Source organism: Lepidochelys kempii, chromosome 7 (genome assembly GCF_965140285.1).
Source record: "Lepidochelys kempii isolate rLepKem1 chromosome 7, rLepKem1.hap1, whole genome shotgun sequence".
Classification (NCBI taxonomy): Eukaryota; Metazoa; Chordata; order Testudines; family Cheloniidae; genus Lepidochelys; species Lepidochelys kempii.
The window spans coordinates 67,361,635-67,387,455 of NC_136386.1; the positions used below are offsets into that span (position 1 = coordinate 67,361,635).

A 25,821-nucleotide genomic window follows, 5' to 3' on the forward strand; every position below is an offset into this window, starting at 1 on the left:
CCCTTCTTAATGCACAACAGCCCCCTCCTTCCATTGACCATGGCATAGATCTGATTATTACATTTTGAGGATTTGTCCTATTGTATTGAAGCAAATTCCAAACACAGCTGAGAACTGCTGTGACACTGTTAATCCACACAGAACAGTTCGCAGCCATGTCCAAAACCAGATTGTAGCATGGCTTTAGCTAGTACACAATATTCTTGGACAGGAAAAGTATTGCACATTGTCATTCAGAAACAGATATTTAAAATGATTGTAGCTGGCATGTCTCTGCTCCTGAGGACAGGACTCTATACGAACCATTGGTGAATTTCAGCCAGTATGGCATTTGTCATGAGAGATTTGTTAGCTGCAAGATGTCTCTTGTAACTTTTTTACTTCCCTCTCTTTCATCCTACCCAACACATTCATACTTTCTTTGATTTCTCACTTGGTTTGGGCCTAAATGGAAGCTTTTTTGCTTTTTCTTTTAAACCATGCCACAGAATGCAATAGATGTGTTTTAGCAGTGAGAAATCATGCTGCTAGAGTCATTAATGTGAAGTCACCCATTTCAGCCATACTGGTGTCTGGTAGAACACTATAAGGGCTTTATTCTCATTGCATGTTCCCATAACACAGCTGGATGGAAGGTCAGAGGGAAAGAAAATACGGGCCCCATTTTTCCAGTTTCCATCACATTTCCATAGTAGATTGTCATCTTTTTAAGGGGAGATGTTTTTATGCTGCTGCTGGAAAATTAGGTGAATTTGAATACCGAAGGACAAGTTGGTGTGTCCTCCATGACAGAAAACATAACACAGTACTTATGAGTCCAGGACAGTCTTCTGAAGAAATATATTCTTGAAGGGTTTTTACTAGATAAATCCTAAGGATCCTTCTGTGGACTTTTACTGTGTTTGGGATCAATTCTTTATTAGCCCTGGGATCTGGAATTCAAATGTGGAGTCTAGAATAATGAAGGCTCCTCTTCATTAAAGGCTACCCTCAGTCTATTTTTGGCCATTCTAAATGTTGGGATCCGTACAGTGCATCTTCTCTCACCTCCCTCACAAAAAACAGAAACAAAAAAGAAGTGTTACAATTAGATGGCTTTCTTTCCCTAACTTTTTCCCTTTGGATTTGTTGCTAGGGTGATACTTCAGGAGACTACCGGAAAATCCTGCTCAAGTTGTGTGGTGGAAATGACTAAGTGGAGCTTGCTGCTTTTCTGTTATTGCGTTAAAATATCAATGTTGGGTTTGGTTTCTTTTTGTTTTCCAAAAAACCAAACAGGCCGTGAATTGTTTTCCTAAACCTACCATGGATGTGTAAAACTAACTCTCCATATCTTCCCCTTTCCATCCAAAAATGTATAATAAACACAAGAAAATCTAGCTATTGTAGAAACTGCTCAGGATTTTTTTATCACTTTCTAGTTAATGAATAACAGATGATTATTTCTGCTTGCATCCTTAGCTACAATAATTTTGTTTCCTGGTTTAAAAAAAAAATATCAGCCTTGTTGTTGATTTAAAGGTGGGGGAGGATTGGGGGTTTTGTTTTGGATGCTTTTTCTATGGACATTTTATGAGTCTCTCTCTTTTTTTTTTTCCCCACATGCAAATTTTCTTGTATTTGTTGCACACAGTGGTTTTGTGTGCATGAATGGAACCACCCTCACTTTGTTTTTCATCTAATTATATTGTTTGTTAAAGAAGTTTTACTAAATACTTTTTTTAAGGAAGACCTGCTCTGCTCTTTATGCTTCACTGCAAATATCACAAGAATGTAGCATCAATATCAATTCAGCCTCTCCAGTTAATATTTTTGGATTGTGCCTTAAAAGCAATGCATAAATCTACGAGGACTGTAAAATTAAAGCCATGTATCTTTTAAACCACCTACAACAGCTTCCTTTTGTTTTTAATATCATCCTACATTTTGTGTTTTGACTCAGTTAAACCACATTACTTGGGACTTAGATGGAAACATTCTGCTGGAACTGAGTAAGGATCATCCACAAACAGAACTGTTCTAGCCAATGGCAGTGCCTTGCTAATTTTGCATAGCTATTCTGTTTTTCTTTTCTTATGCAATTTCTCGCACACTGATTAGATGTGGGTGTTTTGACTTGTTTAATCAATGCTCTGTTTTTTCTCAGTAGGCATGTACCAAATATGCAAATCTCTCTACTCTGACTCATCTCTTCTATGATTGGCTCCTGTAACACTCTGAATTGTCAGACCTTTTGCCACAACATGAATGCCTCTTCATCTTGTCACTCCCAAAGAAGGAAAATGCCTAAATTTTCAAGAGAGTAGGAGGTGAGGGAAAGGGAAAGATTTAGAGAAAAGCCATGTTCTCTGATCTTAGAATCTCAAGGTTGGAAGGGACCTTAGGAGGTCATCTAGTCCAACCCCCTGCTCAAAGCAGGGCCAATCCCCAATTTCCCCAGATTCCTAAATGGCCCTCTCAAGGATTGAACTCACAACCCTGGGTTTAGCAGGCCAATGCTCAAACCACTGAGCTATCCCATCTTGTTCCTTCCACTTTTATCTACTAAAACTCAGCCAGGCGCCTGTTCCTAGGATAAATTACTTTGTTTACACTGGGAGAAGCCTAGGCCTTCCAAATTCAGGTTTGAAACAACATGTAAGCAAATACCTCTTGGTGGTGTTCTGGGGAGAGGAGCCTGGCTAGGGATGGGATGGGAGGCAAATGACTTCAAACTTTTTTTTTTTTAAAAATCTGCTTTGCCTACCATGGTTTTACAGCTCAATTAGTCTTAACCTTTGCCTAGTAAAACCTTCCTCAGAATAGTCTGGGGAATAAATTTACCTTCACCTAATAAGCTCCTTGGCCTTCAGCCTTTAGAGTTTTAGTTGCTGCGAATGCCTCCATCTTTGGCCTTGGAATCAGTTCACCACAAAAAAGCCAAGGCAAGCAGTGTGAGGCTGTTATAATAATGTGACTGCACTTCCAGTTTGTTACCTCTTACTGTATCCAACATTCTAGCTTCAGATATGGATATGCCACTCGCATTTCAGGCAAAGGTAGGGATGTACTTGTATACCAAGTCAGAACACCCCTAGTTCTGTCAGACCAGTCTAGGAGTGTGTTAAGAAAATTCTGAACGGAAATCATAATTGAATACATGTCTCCACCAGTACACACTGGTGACAAGAGCTGAATTCTTAGGTAGAAAGGAGTAACAGCCACTTCCTGGACTTTGAGATTGTGGTAGTTGAGTTTGTCAGGTGTGATCTGGCCCAGGTAATAAGGAGAAAGGATCAGGCTGAAATTTTCAAAACTGCTGATGTCAAGGGATCTTTGAAAATCTCACCTTCCAAATGCACGTTTCGTCCACTGTGGGGTCTAGATTGCTTGTAAGATAAAGCTTTACAACTATGTCTGAAAAGCAATTCTTTTTATTAAAAAGCACAAACACAAAGTAATTGACTTCTCAGTGTTCTTCATCCCTCTTCAATCTCTAGAAATCCTACAAGGCGTATTAAAGTAACAAAGTGCAACTGTCTGAGACAACCATACTGTGGAATATTATTAAATTCTGTTCTCTTCCATTGTCCTGGTGCTCAGCTGGCATCTGTGGGGAGAAGGTTTGATGATATTTTTGGTGATATGAAGGCGAAATAGATACTTCACATGTGTGAGTTTTTTGACACTTTAAAGAACAAATAAGAGAGTGGCTCTGCTAAGTATGAGAGAGGCTCTACTGATTCATTGAGTCACAGAGGGGAGACCCCTGCAGTCTCTCTACAATTCTTGATAATTCAACAATTTCTTCCCTTTCCCCCACACCTCCCTAGTATATACTGTACCTTGTAAAATATAAATAACACTGTCTTCTTTCCTAATTCTACAAATCAGGTTACATCTGACTTCCATTTTATAGTCCCTCAAACGTTTTCATTTTTGGAAAAACGTGTAGCTAAGGTAGGGGAGAGCATTCAGTACTGATCAGTAACTGGTTAAAGGAGAGACAGCATGGTATAACGAATGGGCACTGGACTGGGATGCAGGAGCCCTTGGTCCTAAACCCAGCTCTTGATGTTGACCTGGAGACAGGTTTCTCAGGGGGGGCTGAGGCACTGGAATGAACTTTCACACGAACCAAGGTCCATCATAAACCTTGGGCTCCATGTGCCCGTGCAAGGCACACTTCTGCAACCTACCTTCTCAAAACACCCAGCCGTGTGTACATTAAATAACCAAAAACCTCACCAAAACAAAATCCTATATTCCAAGCACAGGTTTTTTTCCTTTGAAGAGTGAATGGGAGAGAGAACAAACTACATGTGACAAATATTAGTCACTTCACTTAATGCATGACTGGCAGGTACTCAGCTACTAAAGTGATGAGTTCTATGCAAAATCGTGTATTGCAGTGTCACCTTGTAGAAGTCACTTCACCTCTCTGGGCATGTTGGTTTGCAGATGCTCTGCATGCATGCATGCATTTGGTGTTCAAGCTCTGCATTTCAAAAGTAAACTCAAGCTACCAAAAATGTAATCTTTCCAGTGATTTTCAAAAGACTATATGTGGGGCTACAACTTGGGGGGGGAGGGAAATGGACACTTTGGTGTAGCACAACAAAAACTATTGCTGACCTTCCTACAAACTATCCCTAGGAGATACTGACCATCAAAAATGTCCATGAGGGGGATTCCAGGAGCAATTGGGGCACTCCATGCTGTTTCACTGATGTCCTTCAGTAACGTCTTCACTTCTGACTCAAGATACTCGACTGTTTTTTCTACCTGCTAATAAAAACAGAGGCAGGGAAGTCAGGATAGGATGGAGGGGAAAGACTACCAAGCTTGCTGGTAAAATAGGTAACTGAGGGTCAGGACGTGAGCTACAACTGTGTTTAAGTCCTGTAGTCATCTAATCAGTTGAACTGCCTGTTGGTTTAATAACTTTTGTGTCATACTGACCTCTGGTGGCCATGAGAGATTAAACCTTCACACTTCATTAAATTTTTGTTTTTTACATGTAGCAGCTCAATAAACTGAGTTGTGTGTAATGTTGGCTCTTGGAGGACGGGTTAGAAAGGATGGGTGCTTTGCTGGCTCAAACAAACACAGGAAAACCCAACCAATGGAGAAGCTGGGTCAGAGGTGCCGGGGGGAGGGACTGCCTGTTAAGAACTGAGAAAAGGCAGATTAGGAGCCAGCACATGTGCTTATTGAAAACACTTGGTGCTGAACATAAAGCTTGTATTGCAGATGCTTCCTACACTATGGCAAGATCCTAAAGGGCCCAACTTGACTAGAAATCCATTCACTGCCTTTATTTGGGTTTTAAGCATCTGCAGTAGCCCAGCCTCCTCCTTCAGCCATGAAGTCTGCAAGGAACTTGTGTTAATGTTCTCTCACAGCTAATAATGATCTGATGTGACAGCTTTGGCTGGGCACTAGGAGCAATTAAATATCAGTGTTGTGAGCTACAATATGAACCCAGTCATAAGTTTGACACCTCAGCCAGCAGCACTGATGTGGACACACAGTCTTTTGCCATAGGCTTTTCTCCAGTCTAGCACCTGGAAATAGGTAATGGCCTTGTTAACCTTCCAGCCGTACTGCACAAGCAATCTTCTTCGCTGCGGACTTTTTGGGAAGAATGGGGGTGGGGGTTGAGAGTGGAAACTCTCTGGGTTTGAAGTTGAATTCGAGGGGTAGGGTGGACTAGTCCTGTCCTGGGACAATCCAATATTCAAAGAAATTCTGTTTGCAGCCTATATTTTGAAGCACTAAGAAGCTGGGATTGGCATGTTGAAGATAGATTTTTATAAAGGGTGAATGAGTGAACTTTTAGTAAATAGTTAATCAGGGGTTGAACCTAATAAGTTAATATGATCTTTAACCATGGATACAACAGGTGTGACCTGCCCTTTACAGGCCAGGAGGTGTGGGGCCAGCCCTTTTCTATTAGCAATGCCCTTCCATGCCACACCTGTGCAGGCTGTAGGATTTTTAAGAAGGGATGAAGCGAGCAGAGGTGGGCCTTATTAGAAAGCGCTATAGGGGTGTGGCTAGTTCCTGTAGTGAGCCCTGGAACAAAGGAACTAGCCATAGATGGTCATATGCCCCTCAGAAGAAGGTGTTTCAGATAAGTCATTGACCAGGCCAGGTTCCAGGAAGGCAGCCCTGGGGTCCAGTGTTCCTGTAGAGGACCACGGAGCTGAGGGAGAGGAAGAAGTGGTGAGTGACTTCTTCTGTTCCAGGGGAGATGTAGGCTCTCTGTGAGGGAAAATCCTGTGTAGCAGCGCTCTAGTAAGGAGGGAGAGAGACTTGATTTAAATCAGCTGAAGCCCAGGTGGGATGGAAGCCCATTTTGGTTTCTGTTGTGCTTGGATTCCCAGGAGGGAATAGCCCAGGGAATCGGTGCTCTAGTGAAGGCTCAGAAGAACAGGGTTGAGCCTGGGAGGGATAGAAGAATTGTGTAAATTTATGTAATGTAGGACTATTGGTGAAGGTGGTGATGATCCACTTGAAGGGCCAAGCCATGTGAATCCCTAGAAGAGATATACAAACCTGGGGTAGGAATGCTGCAGCGCCACCCTGTGCTATGAGGGGGTTCTCTGGAAGTAGGTCCCCAGTTTCAATAACGTATCTGAAACACCTTCTTTTGAGGGGCATATGACCATCTATGACCCATACTGCTCCAGTCTGTAACACGTTTGTAGTACTTAATGAAGAATTAAGTGCTATAAATGTACCCTTGATATAACACATGATGACTAAACCAACTAAACAACTGCATGGAAAGAGATGCCCCTTCTCTTTTCTCTCAGGTCCAGCCTAATCTCTATGGAAGCTCTGGTCCAGCAACCTACAGATGTACTATGGGTGAAATCCTGGCTCCTCTGAAGTCAGTGGCAAAATTCCTATTGACTTCAGTGGCACCAAGATTTTATCTCCTGCCTTTAAGCACTTAGTTCTGCTGCAGATAGGGCAAGAACACTGGCCTGGCTAAACTGAATCTGGGAAGGAAAAGTGCCTGAAAATGTGGCCTCTTGCCCCACCTTTTTGGTCAGCCTATTCGGATAAAGCTCTGGTTTGGGGCCAGGTGGCAGCAGTTCTTACCTCTTCGATCACATCTAAGCGCCTATGGATTGTGTTGTGTTCATTGCACCAATCGCTCCTTCCTGAACTTCCAGGTAGTATGCTGACAGGATCTGCGGCAGCTGTGGAAACCATTACAGTCATGTGACAGGGCTTTGCTACTGCTAACAGTTGATGACCTTTCATCAGGCAGCCCAGCTTGGAGCCCTAACGACTGAAGGGCTCTTGGGATGTTAAAGAGAATGCAATGAAACACCAACATAAGATTTTGAACCTGTGGTCCTAATAACTAAGCCCCCTAAACCAGTCCCTAAGGTGTTATGTTGTGGTACACACACTGGGGTTGTTGGGATCAAGCTGTACGCTTTTTGAGACCATTGATTTTCTTCCTTGACATGTAGCCCTTGTTATATGCATATTCTGTGCTTTCCATAACATTGCTGTATCTCTACTAATGTATATCCTGATGGTCAAAGAGGTGCAGCTGTCCTTCCACATGACTCTGTACTAGCCTTTCGCTAAAGGAAAGTGGTGTACCCTGGCCTGGAAGGGCACGCCTGTTTGCTTTACGCTGCTTGAAGGGATATAGCTATCTGTTTGGTGATGCCTGTTGCCATTGAACAAGTGTCTGTTGCTCTAGTTTCACAACAGGGAGGAGAAATAATCAAGACGTGTACAAATGATGTTTTGTTGACAAATGGTGTGTCTGTGGGGCTGTTTACAATGCGGTTAATCTTTGTTTATCTGCTTAGTAGTGCTGTTGATTGTTTGTTTGCATTGCTCTTCCTCCTGATTTACTCAGAGACTTGACTGAGGGCACTAATGAGCTCCTTTCACTTCATATTAGTGCACTTTTCATTTTCTTGTCTGTAGCCTCTGAGAGGACCATGGGTATGGGTTAGGAGTCTGCCAGCATTCATTCATTTAATGTAGCCATCTCATGATGAATTCGCTTTAATAATTCTTTCATGTCTGTTATGCACTACTGCATTAGGATTTTACACAAAGGCTTACAAAACCCTATCAGTTCTTAACAAAATTCATAACTAACGGTACCTCCAAAGACACAAGCATTTCAGCTGGGAATGCTGAATGTGAAAGGATAGGACGCAGGACAGTCCTGTGGAAAAGGGTGTGAGCTAAGAGACCAGTGTTCTATTTCCGGCTCTGCCACTGATCTGCTGTGAGCAAATTAATACACCCCACACATCTTGTCTATTTTTACTTTTAAGGTCTTTGGGATGGGATTGTCTCTGTGTTTGTACAGGACCCAGAGCAATGTGCGTCTCCTTTCCTTTGGTCTCACTTCTGTTGTTGGGTTCAGTGTGTGGGTGCTGGATGGCATTGGTAGACAGTGGTATGTGGGGTGTCAGAGTAAATGATCTAGGCATCCTTTCTGGCCTTAAACAAATAATAATGAGTTAATTTTAAGAACCTCCTATTAAAAAGATAACTGACAAACACTAAAGAAATAGATCATGCCCTTTTTAATAGCAGAATGTGTCACTGTTACAAGATGCTTCTTCACTAAGGCTCATGGAACTCATTGGGAGTTTTTTCTATCAATATCTATAAGTGCTGAGCCACCTTTTCCATCCCCACCTCCCACCACCCCCCGCTCTACTACAAACTGTGGAGAGGGGAAATGGGTACAAAATATACATTAGCTGATGAATATTCTATTGAATTTAAGTACAGTTATAAAGTGGCTAAGAGCCACAATTGTTGCACTAAAAGTTGTCCCTTGAACAGAATCTTAGAAATGTAGGGCTAGAAGTGACCTCAAGAGGTCAGCATGTCCAGCCCCCTGTGCTGTGGCAGGACCAAATAAACCTAGACCATCCCTGCAAGGTGTTTGTTCAACCTGTCTTTTAAAATCCTTCAGTGATGGGGATTCCATAACTTCCCTGGGAACCCTATTCCAGACTTTAATTACCTTCACCGTTTGAAAGTTTTTCATAATATCTAACCTAAATCTCCCTTGCGGCAGATTAAATCCATTACTTCTCTGGGTCCAGTGAAAGTAGGACAAGAACAATTGATTCTGTTCTCTTTATACATACCGCCCTTAACGTGTTTGAAGACTTATCAGCTTCCCCCCACCCCCAGTCATCTTTTCTCAAGACTAAACATACCCAGGTTTTTAACCTTTCTGCATAGGTCATAAATCTTTTATTTTATTGCTCTCCTCTGGACTCTCATTAATTTGACCACGTTTCCTAAAGTGTGGTGCCCAGAATTGGACCCATTACTCCAGCTGAGGCCTCATCAGTGTGGAGTAGAGTGGGACAATTACCTCCCACATCTTCCATATGACACCCCTGTTAACCTACCGCCAAATGATGATTGGATTTTTTTTTTTTTTTTGCAGCTGCATCACATTCTTGACTCATTCCACTTGAGATCCTCTATAACCCCCAGATCTTCTTAAGTACTACTACTGCCTAAAAGTTATTCTCTATTTCTGCAGTAGTGCATTTGATTTTTTTTCCTTCTTCCTAAGTGAAGTACTTTGCACTTGTCTTTACTGAGTTTCATCTTGTTGATTTCAGACCAATTCTCCAATTTGTCAAGATCATTTTGAATTCTAATCCTGTCCTCACAAGTGCTTGCAACCTTTCCAAGTTCAGTGTAATACGCAGATTTTATAAGCATACTCACCACTTTGTCCAAGTCATTAATGAAAATATTGAATAATACCACACTCAGGCCTGAACCCAGGCAAGACTCCACTAGATCCTCTCTCCCAAGTTGACAGTGAATCATTGATAACTATGCTGTGAGTACAGTCTTTCAACTAGCTGTGCACCCATCTTACAGGAATTTCATCTCGACCCCATTTCCCTTGTTTGCTTATAAAAATGTTATGTGGGCCTGTGTCAAAAACCCTTACTAGAATCCAGTTATATCACATTTACTGTGTCCCTGTTCCCTCCCCCCGCCTCCCACCCCGCTTTATTCACTAGGCTGGAGTGTCGCAGATAAAAGAAGACATTTTCTGAAGCTAGATTATTTTTTTTCTAATCTACAATGTGATTTGATCTTTATTTTAAAACGGGTTAGTCAATGCTTAAATAAATACCATTTCCAATCTTCTCTTTGAAGGTAGATTTTGATTTGTTTCAGTGAATTCACCAATAGGTGGCGCTGCTGGGACTGAATCCTACTACAGCAATATGCCAATTTAACTCTCAGCAAGGACTGCTGGAATTTGGCTTGTACATAGCTACTCAGTATTCTGCAAATGGATACAGAACACTACAGTCATCAATATTTTGTTGCTACTATTGATCTGGAAACATTTTTATGCTATCTTAAATACAAGTAAAAAGGAAGTCTGGCTATAAGAACTGACTGCATAGATCAGTTATGAAACAGTAATTTGTCATGACAGTTATGCAAGACTATCATAATGGGGTAAGCTCCATTCTACTGAGAGAGGCTAATAAAATCTCTCTCCCGCTCCAATATTTACAGATTTAAGACTGATCTGATTCAGCAGCATGCTGAGTTGCAGCCTTTCCTGTCTAGAAGACCTCGGTCAAGGAGAATTTCATGCGTACCTTGCCTGCTGCTATTCTTTTCAGAAGTTACATGTATGATTCTCAGATATGCAGTGTTCTCATTAGCAAAGTTGATTTATTAACAGAGCATAGCGGCAGGTCAGATGTGAAGGAAACAGTTTCTAATTCAGCTTGTTAAGAACTTCCCCAGGTTTAACCACAATGGGTAAATGCTGTAAAAGTAAAATGTGTGGTATTCATGAAAATGGAAAGGAACATTGACATCTATAACCTCTGATGCATACTGAATGCTCTTGTTCTGAGCTTAGTACAGCAAATATAGGAAGGTAACCCCGTGTAAAAATCCCACAATGGAATATTATTCTCTTTAGTGTTGAGTGCTGCGATAACTTAATGGTAGGTGGCTGGATCAGGAGGATATGGGAAGGTTTGAGTAGGGACCCAGCATCCAGTGTGTACATTTGTTAAAGTACCCTTTGGTCAGCTTTAAGTGCCAGATTCATTTAAGTTTGCTCGCTTTATGGAAACAGAATGCAAGGAAGTTAGTGTTTAGCCAATGCTGCCTCCTCTCATTATGATCCTTATAACGTTCATGTAGGTTATAGAAAACACAGGGCTCTATTGGCATGAATGGACACTGCTGGACACTTGTGCTGCTGGACACTGACTGTGATATTGGGGTTCTCTCTGCTTCTCTAATTCCTCCAACAGTCTGCAGTGCCTGGAACCACAAGATTTCCTTACATCTTGGCCCCGACTTAGGCCTTGCCTACGCTACAGGGAAAAGTCGATCTAAGATACGCAATTTGAGCGGCGTGAATAGTGTAACTCAAGTCGACATAGCTTAGATCTACTTACAGTGGGGTCCACACTACGCTATGTCAATGGGAGACGCTCTCCCATTGACTCCCCTTACTCTTTTTGATCCGGTGGAGTACAGGAGTCGATGGGAGAGCGATCCGTGGTCGCTTTAGCGGGTCTTCACTAGACTCAATGCATCAACTGCCACACGTTGATCCCCAGGTAAGTGTAGATAAGCTCTTGGCAGCCATGGAGAATTCTGCTGTCTACGATGTGGCAAAATGGGAGTTAGAAGCAGGGATGGTACAATTAGGCCTTCTTCAAAGAACCAGCTTTTGTCTTTACTTTGCCTTGTCTATCCGGGTGCCTGTGAGATTCTGTTCTATAGGCGGCACCTCAACATGACGCTGCTTGGCCTGAGTGCTGCTCTCAGCAGGTGAGCACTGGGAGGGGGCCGGGGGGAGGGGGCCAGGGCCAGGACGAGTCAGCAGTCCTCCCAAAGTAGGGCAGGTACATTTCACTGGGAGATCAAGTAAGAGGACAGTCAAAGAGCATAATACAAAGAGTGTCTCAAGATAGCTGGGTAAGAATTAAATCTAAAGGTGGTTCTGAAACTCTGACTCCTCTGGTGTGGTTTTTATGGAGCTTTTTCAGGAATAAGCTGTGGGTGGGGGAGAGTGCAACTGTAACAAGCTAAGACAAGCTAGGCCAAGAATAAGTCAGCTACAAGTCGTTCCTGTGTAGACAAAGCACACCTGAACAGTTCAGGTGTTCCCATGCACATGCTCTACTATTCTAGAAAAGTCACGTGAGAAAACTCTGATTAGAAGTGCAGTAGAATCTACGCACCCACTCTGAGTAAAATCTTGATGGGCAGTTTATAATAAAGAACTCGTGAAGGCCACCTGCTTTTGTACTGTGCTATGTAGAGTTTATACGCTATGACATAGATGACTACGTTTTCAAAAATAACACGTGATTTTTTTTATTTTGGGGGGGGTGCTCAATTTGATAACTTAATTTGATAGGCCTGGTTTTCAGAGGGTGAGAAAGTGTTTCAAATTAGGCACTCAATCACTAGTCAATCTTGGAAATTTAGGCATGTGTAGGATTGACGTCTGGCTGTCAGGCTATTCTCCAAGGGACAAAACTTTGACGTAACGATCTTGTCTTCCAAGCAGTTGTATTTACTTAACAGACTAGATCGCTCAGACGTTTTGCAATAATGTTTCAATCTGGAGGAAAAATCAGTCGTAGTGGGCCAAATTCCTCTCCAAACTTCAAGTCCAAGACCCCTGGGCTACAGTCTACTTTTTGCAAGTGAAATGCTAAGCAGACTCTTAAAACCCAAACTACTCACTCTGAAGGTTGACATCTTAATATTCAAACGGTTTTTAAAACTCTATGCTAAATAGGCTATTAATTAAGAAAGAGGGCTTATTCTTCAGAAAAATTAGCCTTTTTGCAGTAACAGGGTAACTACGTTCGTGTGTTATCAAGAGTTACTAACAATTTCTATGACCATTGTATATGCACTTGGAAACTTTAAAAGGCTGCTACATGCACTGTGCTGTCCTTTCCCCCTTTCCCTTTCTCTTGATTAAAAGTACTGAATTGTCTATGCCAATGAGTTGAATAACTTTAAATTCCTTGTGTGGTATAGCCCATAACGAATAGAGGGACCAGGAAATTGGTAAATCTCTTAATCAACGGCTAACAAAAATCTTTCATGGAAATGTAGGAAAGAAATGGAGTACTTTGGGATGGACTCTGATCTAGTCGGTCTTTTCCATCCCTAGAGGACAGGACTTCACCTTTTTATAGGGGATGGTTACAGTAATTAACTGTTAATTCATCTGAGTGATGTAGACAGAGCTCCAGGTGGTGGCCAATGTGAAGCACCAGGTTTGTGTGGTGTGGTTGCTGAAACACCAGCAGCCACATGTGCCTTGTTCACTGTTACTATAGCTGGGGGAGAACTGAACTGGTGTAAATGACTGCACTCGATGACAGAGAGAATCAGGCCCATAACTTTCAGTAATGGGTTGAATGTTTGCCATGTTGTACCAGTAAATGATAATGTGTACATTTGATATTGGGTTACACAGCGATTTTAGACATAATGTGGCTCATCAGCTGAAACTTTTTGCTTGATGACATGTAGGGAAGCTCTCACAGCTGTAGACCTCCATATGGGCCAGTCTAATCCCAGTTGTAACCATAATTTCTTGTAATTGCTTTCAAAAGCTGGCTGTGATATAGCAAACTAAACAACAACAACAAAATCTACTTGCACCCCTCTGTGGGTATGTCTTCGCTGCAGAGTTAACTCGTTATCTAAACTCAAGCTATTCCTTTGGAGTTAGCCTTGCTCCGGAGAGAACAGCCACACTGTGAAATAACATTTGAGCTGCTCACTCACCCATGTGTGGCACTAAGGCTTCTGGGGACATGTCCCATGGTTCTTTGCACTGCAGTAAATTGAGCTGCTCTATGAATTCTTTTCCAGCGAACTGTGGGAGACATTGTTTGTCCTTTCTGGGCAGATGGAGGGAATTGTGGGAAGGGATTAGAGGCCTACCACCACTCAAGCGGCGATAGCTTGTGTCCATGCTGCAGAGTGGTCATGTTAGCACTGACGAATTGTGCTAATCTGAGTTTTAGTCTTTACCACCGACACTTCAGCCATCTTGAGTTAAAAGCACCACCACACATGGCTTTTTGTGCTAGTTAAGGATAACACTCGAGTTACATCATGAGTTGACATTGCAGTGAGGACAAACCCCGTGTTACTCCCAAGATCATTGTTTCTTTAGGATGTCATGTTATTGGTTCACATCACAAGTAAAAGATCTTCCTAGTCTAGTCCTGAGAACATCTGTCCTTATTCTAACGCAAGCACAAACTGCAGCACACAGAGGCCTATGACCGTGTTATAGGTCAAGACTGATTTGTGTGCAGAAGACTAGTGGGAAGGGAAGTTTGTACAACTGCTGCCCACACTCAGGTGTAGATTTAGCCAACCTTGTTAACAGGACACTTCAATCAACATCTAATCCTTTAATAATCCGATGTACGAATGTATGTCAAAGCAGAATTTTCTCTGGTTTATCTTAAAATATAGCAGCCAGTTGCACTGTTGGACTGTAGCCAAGGGTGGAGTGGAGCTGTTCAAGTAAGAAAAATTCCACTGGGGATGAAGCGATTAAGATTAGTAATGTCATTGACTCCAATAAAAATATATGACATACAGAGCCCACTCTGATCCATGTAGTGATTATCTTCCAAACATGCCTTCCCTTAAATGTGTGCCTATTTGCATACATGCTCTCTGTGTGAGGTTCAATTCCAAATTCACAGAGGGCACTTATTGTTCCCCTGCCAGAAAGTGGAAAGCTTTAGATAATTTTATTTACTTGACAAAAACCCTGAACTTCATTATAATTTGATTTAGTATTAAGGATAAGCAAACTCAGCCTTAAAGTAGCTACATGGTGAAGACCTTTCTGATAGTAATTGGCTCTTCAGCCTAAAAGAAGGGATAATAAGGTCCCGTGGTTGGAAGCTGAAGCTAGACCAATTCAGACTAGAAATAAGTTTGTTTACACAGAGACAGTAAATAACGATTGGAACAACTTACTTAGGGATGTGGGGGATTCTCCATTACTTGTAGTCTTTACATGAAAACTGGATATCTTTCTAAAAATATATGCTTTCGCTCAACAGAAGTTATGGGCTTGCTGCAGAAATTACTAGGTGGGGTTCTGTGGCCTGTAAAGGTCAGGCTAAATAGTCAATAATGGTCTATTCTGACCTTCAAAGGGATGAATCCGCAACACTTGCAATGCTCCATTTCAACACCACTGTGGCTTTGAAATGTTACCGGGTTTGGGATCTGCTCAAGAAAGTGTGTGTGGGGAAGAGGGGGGAGAAAAGTGAGAGTTAAAAATCAAATTAAAGAGCAGACTGCAAGCTAAATGACAGACAAGTGAGACTAAAACAGGAACCAGATAACAAGTGTGAGAACTTGAAAATATCCAAAAGGTGGAAGGGAAGAGGGAATAATATAACAGGGGAGAGGAAGGGTGTAACTGATGCAGATAACAGCACGTGTGTGTGTGTGTGTGGTAGGGGGAGGGGTACAACTGAATGGAAGGATCCTTCTCGTCCTGATACATAGCAGAAGCGTCCCTTAATGACTATCTCCCTTGGGGTTGTGGGGAGGTTAGAATGGGTTTAGGAAAAGTTCATGGTGAACCAAAACAACAATTTGAGAGGCTTCTAGAAGCCCTGACCTCCCAAGGGCTTTGCCCTTCTCTGCTTAAATGATTCCATATCTAAATACAGTGTTGTGCTCCGCTTTAAAAAATGTATCTCACTTTAAACTCGAGCTTGTTAGCTTAGCAAATTATACACTTTACAAATGGGGACTGATGTGGTTAGCTGGAAGTTTAGTGAAAAATAGGCCCACTGCAAGCTTCAGATAGTTGATCCTGCTCTGCCCTGAGCCCCTGTTTGCCGTGCTTAATTTGGTAGACTATATATGGTGATTTTGTGATGTGGATCACTGCTCATTAGGGTCTTACCTATTGGCATCACTCACCTTCCATGAATCCCAAGTCTCCATTACGCTCACATCTCCAGAGCTAGAGGTACTGGATGAACTTGTATCACTAACTGGGTCTGCTACTATCCGCACACCCCCAACCGCCAGTGAAGATACAATGTTCAGCTATTGTATTTTAGGAATTTATATTGATGAGGCTCAGTGCAGTAATAAGTTACATGCAAAGATTGTTTTGAGCTTATGGTATATATTGTACATAGGCTGCGTGCTCCATTCCAGAGGTAGCGCAAGGATTTGCATATTTGTGCACAAATGTAACTTGATTCTCCTCCAAGTTACAGTGCAGAACATTGCTGCAAATTCTATAAAGAGCAAGTGACCCAAATTTACAAATAAAGGTATGCAGTGCAGACTGGAGAGGAAGAATTTGCCTGTTAACTGTAAAAAGTTTTAAGGTAATCTCTAAGACTTCAATCTCCAGGGCTATTCATGCAGTACCTGCTATAAATGCTAAATGCCCTTCCTTGAAAAAGAGAAGTACCAAGAAAAGGAATTCCCATGCATTGTGTATCCAGATGAGTTAATAATAGAGGTAAAGTCAACATAAGAAATAGGCACACTACAAAACCAGTTCTTAGTTTTCCTTTTTGGCATCATTTCTGCCATTGTGTGCACATGTTTGACATTGTTTGGTGCTGCTGCGTATTTTGTTTGGAGGCAAAATCAGAAGCAACAGGGTCCGAGGATACTTTTTGCTCTCTGCACCCGTCCAGGAGATTGAAACCATTTAATCTGGATGCAGATTTTGCTGTTGTGATCCATGCCTTTGTCACCCCATGATGGAATTACTGCCATGCACTCCACCGGGGGCATCTACTTGCTTCTGTCTGAAGATTTATACTGATATAGAATGCAGTGGCCCATGCTTCAGTGACAGTATGTGTCACCGGTTCTCCATGATCTGCACTGGTTGTTTGTTTGTTTCTGGGTTCAGTGTAAGCTGTTGGCTTTGGTCTATAAAGCCCTACATGTCTTAGGGGCTTGCCTACTTAGTGGGGGTAATGCACTCTACAGAGGTGTGGTTTCTCAAGTGCACTAATGGTTTGCACACTAACTGGTCCATGCAGACCCTGCTGGTGTGCTTTAATATGGTGCTGTTTGAAATGCTTCTACATTAAAGTGCAGTGGGGAACCTTTAGGGCTTACTAGCACGGTCTACCCAGACCAATGAATGTGCAACACATTAGTGTGCTTTAGAAATCACCCTCCCCCACCTACCATATAGAGTGCATTAACCAACTGTGTAGAGAAGCCCTAGGATATTGGTACTTGAGAGACTAGCTTTTTCCTTGTTCTGTACAACAACAGTGATTTAAAAGAGGGGGCAGGCAGTACAACATTCTCTGTGACAGGTCCTCTGCCCTGGATTCTGGAACATGCGTCCCTTGGGTCCAAAATAACCCAAGACTATTGACCTCCAGGCCATGCCGCCAATCTGCTTGTGCAAATGGCTGCAGAGGTGGGCTTTGGGGGGAAAGCAGAAAGGGGAGGGGAGTTTGATGTTCCCTCAAATGGCTGAACTTTATTTGTTTTTTTAACGTACGGTATGGGTGCCTATCTCCTTGGAGAGGTGCTTTTTTTTTCACTTTTTATTTTTTTTATAAACATAATTTGTTTTAGAGACTGAGGCACTGTGTTCTATAGACTGCAGCTGGCACTTGTCCAAGGCAGCTGGCGGTGGGTAGCAGCATCTGTATGACTTCATCTGGAAGGGGAACAAGATGCATGCAGTGGTACTCGTACGACTATACATTAGAGTTTTTTAGAAGACCAATTAGATGTTTGAGGCACTCAGTCATTGGAGTGATCAGTACTGCTACAAAACATTAAGCTGGGGTGGGTGTCTGATGTCTTATTCCCTGGTTGGATGGTGAGAAAGGAAGACTCTCATTTTTGGTTGGACATTTTGAATCTTTAGAAGAAGTGTGAGTAACAATCTGATTTGCCCATGCCAGCACTTCCAAGGAAAGGAACCATGTTGCGCCACCCAGCAGAAATAGGATAAAACTACCTGTCTCCTTCAGCACATTGCTTCCCGAAAGCCAAAGACAACTTGAAGGGAGAAGACTGTGTGGTCCAGGGCTGGCCACCTTGGAGCCCTCCTGGTGACATCAAGTGCTTATCTTGGAGAGGCACTGTAGCAGGGTGCTGGTGCAAAAGCACCTAGTTAGCCCCTGCTCAGTCAGCTCCAATCAGAGGAAACAGATTGGGGCTGATGGAAAACGCCTGGTGCTGGCCTGAGGATTGGCAACACCTGCTGGCCTGACAAGCCAAGGGCTATAAAGGCTGGGAGGGAGCCAGAAGCTAGGGGGGCAGCCAGGGAGAAGTCAGTCAGGGAGGGAACTGGAGGCCTCCTAGCTGAAGGCTGACTCTGCCTGTAAAAGAGGTTGGATCATCTTGTAAAGCTTGTAAATAGATAGACGCTGGTGGTAGGATAACTGTCGGTAAATAAAGACACGGGTGTTGCGCAACCCTGAAGCCTCTCTGAGCCTTATTGGGGGCAGCAGGCGGGCCCCAGGAAGAGGGGTGGGTCATGGACCCTGTTACAGGCACGTTTAACTGTCTTCCTATTTTTCACCAATATGGGTTGCCCACTAGCACATTGGGAAAAGACTGTACTTGTGTCCATCCTTCACTCCACCTGATACAATAATGTAGCTGAAAACTGGTGACTGAGCAAAAATCTAATGGTAAGTAATATACAGACTTTTTCTGGAGTGATGACCCAAATCAGTTAATTGATCAGTTCCTGAAACAGAGTACCTAATTAGTAAGGAAATATATGCGCTCCTGTGTATGTTCTAAAGATTGTCAGAGTTACAGGGTGTGTCTTGTTTTGTAACCAGTTCCATTCGAGATTGCTGTAAAGTAGCTTTAAAACTAAATAAGGTACTGTTAACTAGGATTATAGAACAGTATACATGTCTACTGTAGTCAATGGTTTCACACAGCCTTTCAAGTCCTATGTGTATGTAGATATAAAATGAGTCCAAGGGTGCAAGCTTTTTTAACTGCACTCAGTCTGTAGGAGTGTTAATCAGATCGTAGGACTAATATCATTAATTAGGAAATAGGTAATGAGGGTTGACTCCCATAGATCCATTGGGATGGAAACTTTGGCGAACTGGCATGTGAGTAAGTGACCGAATTGTTTTGTGATCTATCTTTGATTTGTTTTTCCTATATTGTGTTAGCAACACCAGAGCTGATAACCAATTGACACAAGTGAGGCCCTGTTCTGAACAACAATTAGTCATAAAATCTAAAAGAAAGTCACCAATATAGTGGCTGAATATGAGTTATTTTTCTATTATGGTTACGTGCTTTGATCTGAAAACCTGAATGGTTAGATCAACCAATTTTCTCGTTTCTTAGCCAAATCCTAGTCCAGTACCATTTTTGACTTCTTATATCCTATATTATTATTATTTATTATTATTATTAGTTGCTGCTGTTAAGGATGTATAATAAAACTAAATTGATCTCTTGAATCCTGTTCTTTAGTTAAGCAATTGAATTTAAAAGAACCCCAAGAAAGAAGGTACACCTACTCCATTAGGCAGTTGCTTAACTAGGTTGGTTTTATACCATATCTTTCTTTACAGTAGATAAGGAGACCGAAATTGTCTCTTGGCCTAAGGAGACATATCTCTTAATCTGTATCTAGTACAGGTGTGGGCAAACTACGGCCTGTGGGCCGCATCTGGCCCGCAAACCATTTTAAGCTGTGTCAGGGGCCGCACCACGTGGCTCAGGCCGGGGCACTGTGTTGGGGGCCCAACCACGCAGCTCCTGGAAGCTGCGGCATGGCCCCGCTCCAGCTCCTACTCACTCCAATGGGAGCTGCAGGGGCCATGCCTGCAGATGGGGCAGCGTGCCAAGCCGCCTGGCCGTGCCTCTGCGTAGGAGTCAGAGAAGGGACATGTCACTGCTTCCGGGAGCTGCTTGAGGTAAGCGCCACTCAGAGCCAGCACCCCCTGAACCTCTCCCGACGCCCCTATCCCGGCCCTGATCCCTCTCCTGCTCTCCAAACCCCTCAATCTCAGCCTGGAGCACCCTCCTGCACCCCAAACCTCTTATCCCCTGCCCCAGCCCTGATCCTCCTCCCACTCTCCAAACCCCTTGGGCCCAGCCCAGAGCACCCTCCTACACCGCAAACTCCTCATCCCCAGCCCCACCCTAGTGCCCTCACACACACACCCCGCACCCCAACCCCAATTTTGTGAGCATTCATGGCCCGCCATACAATTTCTATTCCCCGATGTGGCCCTTGGGCCAAAAAGTTTGCCCACCTCTGATCTAGTAGATAGAAGAGTGAAAGCTGTTGTAGCTTCTCATGCCAGGAGTCTCTGGGGCTAACTTGTCAGCTCCATACTGAATGTAGTTTGTATGGGCTGTTTGTGAAAGTAGGTAGCTTGTTTCGGAAATAGGACAGTACAGTGGGAGTAAGTTATGTCTTTGCAGCCTCTCTGGAGATTTCCTTTTGTTTTATTTTTTTCCAGACTGTACTTAGCTACTCCTGAGAGCTTGCTGTAGATGGGAGACAGATTACATTTTCCTATCATTCTATGTGGTGTAAATATGGTATATTTAAGGCTCTACTTGAATTGCAGGATGATTGTCAAAAATTTGTGGCTGAATTGTAGACAAGCCATGGAAAATTGTGGAAAAGTAATACTAGACCTTATTTGCAGTAATAAAGTCCACTATTCCTTTTCTGCGATTTTCTGCTGCCTGGGGCTCCCACTGTCAAAAATGCTGTGGAAGCCTAATATTGCAGAATGTGCAATATTGCTAGTTAAGTAGGGCCTTGTATATATTCAATATCCAAGATTCGAGCATTTTAAACCCAATGCTTCCTTCAGCCAGAGCAGATCAACTACAGTTGTTTAAAAATACAGCTGAACAGCACAGGGTTTATAAATGCCACGTGACCCCTGGCTTTCTTGGGAGTTAAGATTGTTACATGTGGCGTTTATAAGCTCCATTTAATACTTGACTAGTTTACGAATTTAGTAATAAACTAAACTCCACTTAATGGAATGTAAAGTCTGGAACATGGACTTTTGAAGGGTTTATTAAATCTGGTAAAGAGCCTAATCCTACTTGGACCCCTTCTTCAGACCTCTGATTCTTCATACAACACACAGTCAACCTGTGGAATTCTTTGATAGGGAACGTTGTAAAGGCCAAGACTATAACAAGGTTCAAAAAAGAACTAGATAAGTTCATGGAGGTTAGGTCCATCAATGGCTATTAGCCAGGATGGGCAGGGATGCTCTGAAGTGGCCTACTCTCTGTTTGCCAGAAGCTGGGAATGGGTGATGGGGGATGGATTGCTTGAAGATAATCTGTTCTGTTCGTTCCCTCTGAAGCACCTGGCATTGGCCACTGTTGGAAAACAGGATACTGGGCTAGCTGGAACATTGGTCTGACCCAGTCTGGCTGTTCTTAAGTTCTTATGATCTTATTCTGCTCAGAGCCCTCCCTGTATCCAGACACACGCACACCCCTCTACTGTGCCACCTTCCTTTTCCCTCCCCCATCAGAGCTCCCAGATAACAATGCCTGTGTAACCTAAGTGCTTAATAGGAAGATATCTCTTAAAGAGATCTATGGGGGTAGGAATGAGTTGTCTGGTTCGTTGTGGTGTTTTTGTTTTTTTTTTTTAACAGGCCATGATTCTCTTTATTCTTCTGGAAAGGATAAAATTCCATGCAGAGTTAGAGGTTGAACAGTTAGAGAAAAGCTTTATACAGTACAAATAGTTCAAGCAATCTTTCCTAGAAATATGATTGCTTAATACTGTGTGTAGTCTCCAGGACCTCTATTGTATGAAAAGATAACAGCTTCCAAGTCTATATTGACCATTTGACTCCATTCTGGAAGTATTCAACGAGGTTACATATGTAGCCTTAGAACTTCATAAAAGGCACCTGGAGGGTTTTTTGTGTTGCATGTTCGTTGTTGCTAGGCAGATGCACAATTAGCTCTCCACACCCAGAAGTTTCTGGAATTGGGTGTGGTAGTTTTGGGTATGCTCAATAAGTTCCCTGTAGCTAGACTCAGACTCCATGAGGGCAAGCAGTCAGGGCAGCTGCTTTATAAATGCCATGTGCCCTGTGTGGGCTGGGAAAAGCTGAACCTAGGAGCAGAAAGCAGGCTGTTTTCCCCCAACTCTGAAGGGTTTTGCCACAGGTTTCTTTTATCTACATACTTAGTGAGCGGTTGGTTAATTAGTTAGCTGATTAGCTAACTGAGTGACTTCAGCAGAGGAAGAGTCTGCATGGATTTCCGTTGGAAGTTTCTACAAGCAAGAGGAAAGAAGACACTGTTGCAGTGCTTTAGACCCAGCAGACTGTATAGATGTTGGTGATAAAAGACTAACTCAGACTTGGGTGTGCTCAACCTTTGCTTTTGGGAACTCGGAGTTACTTCTCACTGCATTTCTGTGGAGACTGACCTATTTAGATTTAATTTTTGTCTGTGAAGATAATATATGTGGATTATAAAGTACCCATGTTATGTTGTAAAACTTAAGTTATTATTTATGTTGCTTTATCATTATAAGATTATGTAAAATTGCTACTAAATGAAATTAATTATTAAATTAAATTAATTATTCTTTTTGAATTTGATTGTGTAGACTCTATGCATTCATTGCTGAAAATCCTCAGTGACTGAATTCTGGGTCTCCATGTGCTTTGCTCTGGGAATTGGGTTTTTTTAGGCTGTAGGAGAAGGACAGTGAAGTAAACTCTAGCCCACCCAAAGGTTACCCCTGCATATGTTATTTGTGTATCAGCGCTTCTGGACTTGCATATGGAGATTAAATGTCCGTGACTGGGGGATGTGAACTAACTCACAACTGATTTATGACATGAGGGATAGAGAACAAAAATCTAGCTTACAGTGGAAACGCTCTTAAAATCTTAACAATGGATTTGCTTCTCCTGCTGAGTAATGTATTCAGTGGAGTGTAGACTCCTGGATGCAAAGCACATCACTGTGCAATTGTAAGATGCATGCAGCCAGACTTGGCAGGAATAGACTGATCTGAAGCCGTTTTTCCTCTCTCAAATGCTCAGGCATGCTGATCATCCAGGCATAGGCGCCGACTCCGTGGGTGCTCCGGGGCTGGAGCACCCACGGGGGAAAAATTAGCAGGTTCTCTGTACCCACTGGCAGCCAAGCTCCCCCCCCTTGCCTCCTTTTCCCCGCCTGAACGCGCCGTGTCCCCATTCCTCCCAGCACTTCCCGCCCCTGCACCGCATGACAGCTGTTTGGCAGCACTTAGGACTTTCTGGGAGGGAGGGGGAGGAGCAGAGATGTGGCACGCTCCGGGGGGGGAGGAGGTGGAGAAGGGGCAGGGCAGGGGCAGGGAGTTTGGGGAAGGGGTGCAAGGGGGATGGGGTGAGGGCGGTGCAGAGGTGGGAAGAGGCAGGGCAGGGGTGGGGGCCAGGGGCGGTGGGGGGAGGGGGTGTCGAGTACCCACCGGGCAGAGGGGAAGTCGGCACCTATGCATCCAAGTCTGGTTGCTGATCTAAGGGTTGTTCAGCACTGAGTTCAGAACAGCCCGCTGAGTACCTTTATAGAGCTGCCCAGATAGGGGTATCACGCTGGAGTACTTGAGTGAGCCAGTTGTTCTGAGGGGGCAGCCATTGCAGTGCACTGGGCGGCCTAGCACACCCCAGCAGCAGCAGAACCCCATCGAATAGCCCAGCACACCATAGTGAAGCACAGTGGAGGGAGTATGTGCATGTTAATCTAAGAGACTCCATGCCACCACTAGTCTTCATCAAGCTACTTGTCAGTAGAGCAGGGTGAGAATTTTTCAGAGACCCGTGACTTTGGTGGAAAATGCCAATTTGTGGAAATGTATTAGTTCAGACAAGACTTTCTCAGGTTGGGAGGGGAGAGAGAGGACCCAGAATACCCATAACCTGATGACTAGGGTACTCACTCCAGATGTGTAAGGCCCAGGTTCAGGCCCCTGCTCCCAATCGATACCTTGGTCTATTGGCTATTCTGAGGTGGTCTTGCTCATGTTTGTTTGGATCAGAATGAAAATAAAGTTCAACATTTCAGACTCTTTCATGAAACATAAATGCTGTTTTGCAGCCAGTCCTACTTGAAAGTCACAAAATGCAGGAAAGGGTAATGAGCTCGTATAAAGTGAAGGAAACCCATCTAGGCTGAAAGCTGGCATAATCTCTGAAAGATGTAGGCTTGTACAATAACAGTGAAGGTTGGCCTAGGTTTGGGAGGGGAAAGGTGCCACTAGTTTTTCAGGAACTGTTCTGGTTGTAAAGAAAACCTGCTAACTTGTCATAAAATCCAAAAAGTTAAGTGCTGTCAAGCAGTAAGAGGAGAGGAAAAAATGATTGGCTCTAGCTATTAGAAAACACATAAAACATTCAGCAATGCAAGATTTGTGGATACATGGGGACTATAACTCCTTGAACCAGCCAAATGGAAATTTTGATTGAGAATAGATTTTCCGTGCTCACTATAAAAGCAGCTGTAATTTTGTTAGAGGGTAGCCCAGAGCTAGATGTACTAGTAATAAAAATTAAACATAGATACCAGTGTGCTGTCTATGTGCTTATTCTAGGCTCATCTTCACCATGGTATCCACATGCTTAGAGCTATGTGCTTAGACAGCTCAGGAACAAGTAAAAGTCAATAACTACAAAAGCACCAGAAAGAGAATTTGTTATTACTAATGGAAAATTCAAAGTAGATTTCTTTCTGATCTCCTGGGACATTGATCTCCCATTGCCGATGTGGAGTTAGTTCAAGATGGTTTTGTATGTAGATTATTTTTAAGACTGCCACAGCTATCATTATAAACATGCAGGGCATTAGAAGCAGCATGAGGATGTGGTTCTAAACTTCGACAATAGCTCAGTGATATGTTTCATGAGTGATGAAACTTCTCCTATTGTGTAACATTTCTAACTAGAGCTGTAATGCTCACATGCATTTTAATAGCACAAAATATGAGCTTCTCCTATATAAAAAATACTTATGTAGTGCTTTACAAACACTACCTACGTCATCTTCACGTAAAATCCTTGTTGACTTGCTTTCAGCACCATACAAAGAAATTATCTACTTTTTTCCCCATGCAAACCCTTCACCCAATAAGTTAATTATCCTACAGTTTGTTCCTTGTAAGCTTGGAATCACTTACCTGAAAAATCTTGCTCCTGAAGCACTAAAATAAAAGCCAGAGCCCAAATGAACAGCATGGTTTCGAAGCCTCCAAGCTCTGTCTGGGGATGTTGCCTAGTCCGGGAGGAGAGGAGCAATGCAGAGTCCCTCCTCCGTTTACATAGCCTCCCAGTCCAGGCTTTTGTGCTGAGGTTTAGCCAGAGCGCTGGGAGGAAATACTCCAAAGCTGAGCCAAGATTTTTAAGCTGAGCTCTTTCCTTCCTCTTTTTAAAAACACCCCTCAAACGCCACAAAGGGTCCAGTTAACCAGGCAAGCTGGCTGCAGTCCAAGCCTCCAAAACTTTTAATTCTTGTATTTATTTATATTGAGCATGAATGGAATGTGTTGAAGAGCTTCGAACCCTGACCATAGGCAAATGGGGCAAGAAAAATAGGGGACTGCTCTGCCTGGGATCCTGAGACAGAAGTGGGCGTGTGCATGTTTATTCCTCCTTTAGGAGTCTGTCTAGGGTGGGAATAGTGAGGGTGAACGATTAAGAACATAATGACTTTCAGCATATGGTCTAACAGGTTTTGGGTTTTTAAATCCACAAATCTCCCTGGCAGTACAAATTCTTTCTT

The 25,821-nt window shown here is 43.0% G+C and overlaps 2 protein-coding genes across 4 annotated transcripts in view; one reads left to right on the top strand and one right to left on the bottom strand.

The window, feature by feature from the left end:
- Nucleotides 1–1,892, top strand: part of ANXA11 (annexin A11) — a 76,545-nt gene extending 74,653 nt beyond the window's left edge. For all 3 annotated transcript variants that reach the window (XM_073353239.2, XM_073353240.2, XM_073353238.2), the window contains one exon: nucleotides 1,136–1,892. In XM_073353239.2, coding sequence (XP_073209340.1) covers nucleotides 1,136–1,195 — 60 coding nt within the window. In that variant the 3' untranslated portion in view covers nucleotides 1,196–1,892. The remainder of the gene's footprint in view (nucleotides 1–1,135) is intronic.
- A 1,503-nt stretch (nucleotides 1,893–3,395) lies between these two features.
- Nucleotides 3,396–25,446, bottom strand: PLAC9 (placenta associated 9). Its single transcript, XM_073353241.2, has 4 exons — nucleotides 25,220–25,446; nucleotides 7,093–7,193; nucleotides 4,647–4,767; nucleotides 3,396–3,589 (listed from the first exon to the last, which is right to left on the bottom strand). Exons 1-4 carry the CDS (start codon nucleotides 25,275–25,277, stop codon nucleotides 3,579–3,581), a joined length of 291 nt encoding a protein of 96 aa, XP_073209342.1. The 5' UTR covers nucleotides 25,278–25,446; the 3' UTR covers nucleotides 3,396–3,578.
- Between the last annotated feature and the right edge of the window lie 375 nt (nucleotides 25,447–25,821).

Bases quoted from the DNA above. Each gene is read 5' to 3' on its own strand.
- PLAC9 (XM_073353241.2), bottom strand. From the start codon at position 25,277: ATGCTGTTCATTTGGGCTCTGGCTTTTATTTTAGTGCTTCAGGAGCAA. The intron at 7,194-25,219 runs GTAAGTGATTCC...TGGTTTCCACAG, and splicing joins TCAGGAGCAAGATTTTTCAG to CTGCCGCAGATCCTGTCAGC. The intron at 4,768-7,092 runs GTAAGAACTGCT...TGTTTTTATTAG, and splicing joins GCTTAGATGTGATCGAAGAG to CAGGTAGAAAAAACAGTCGA.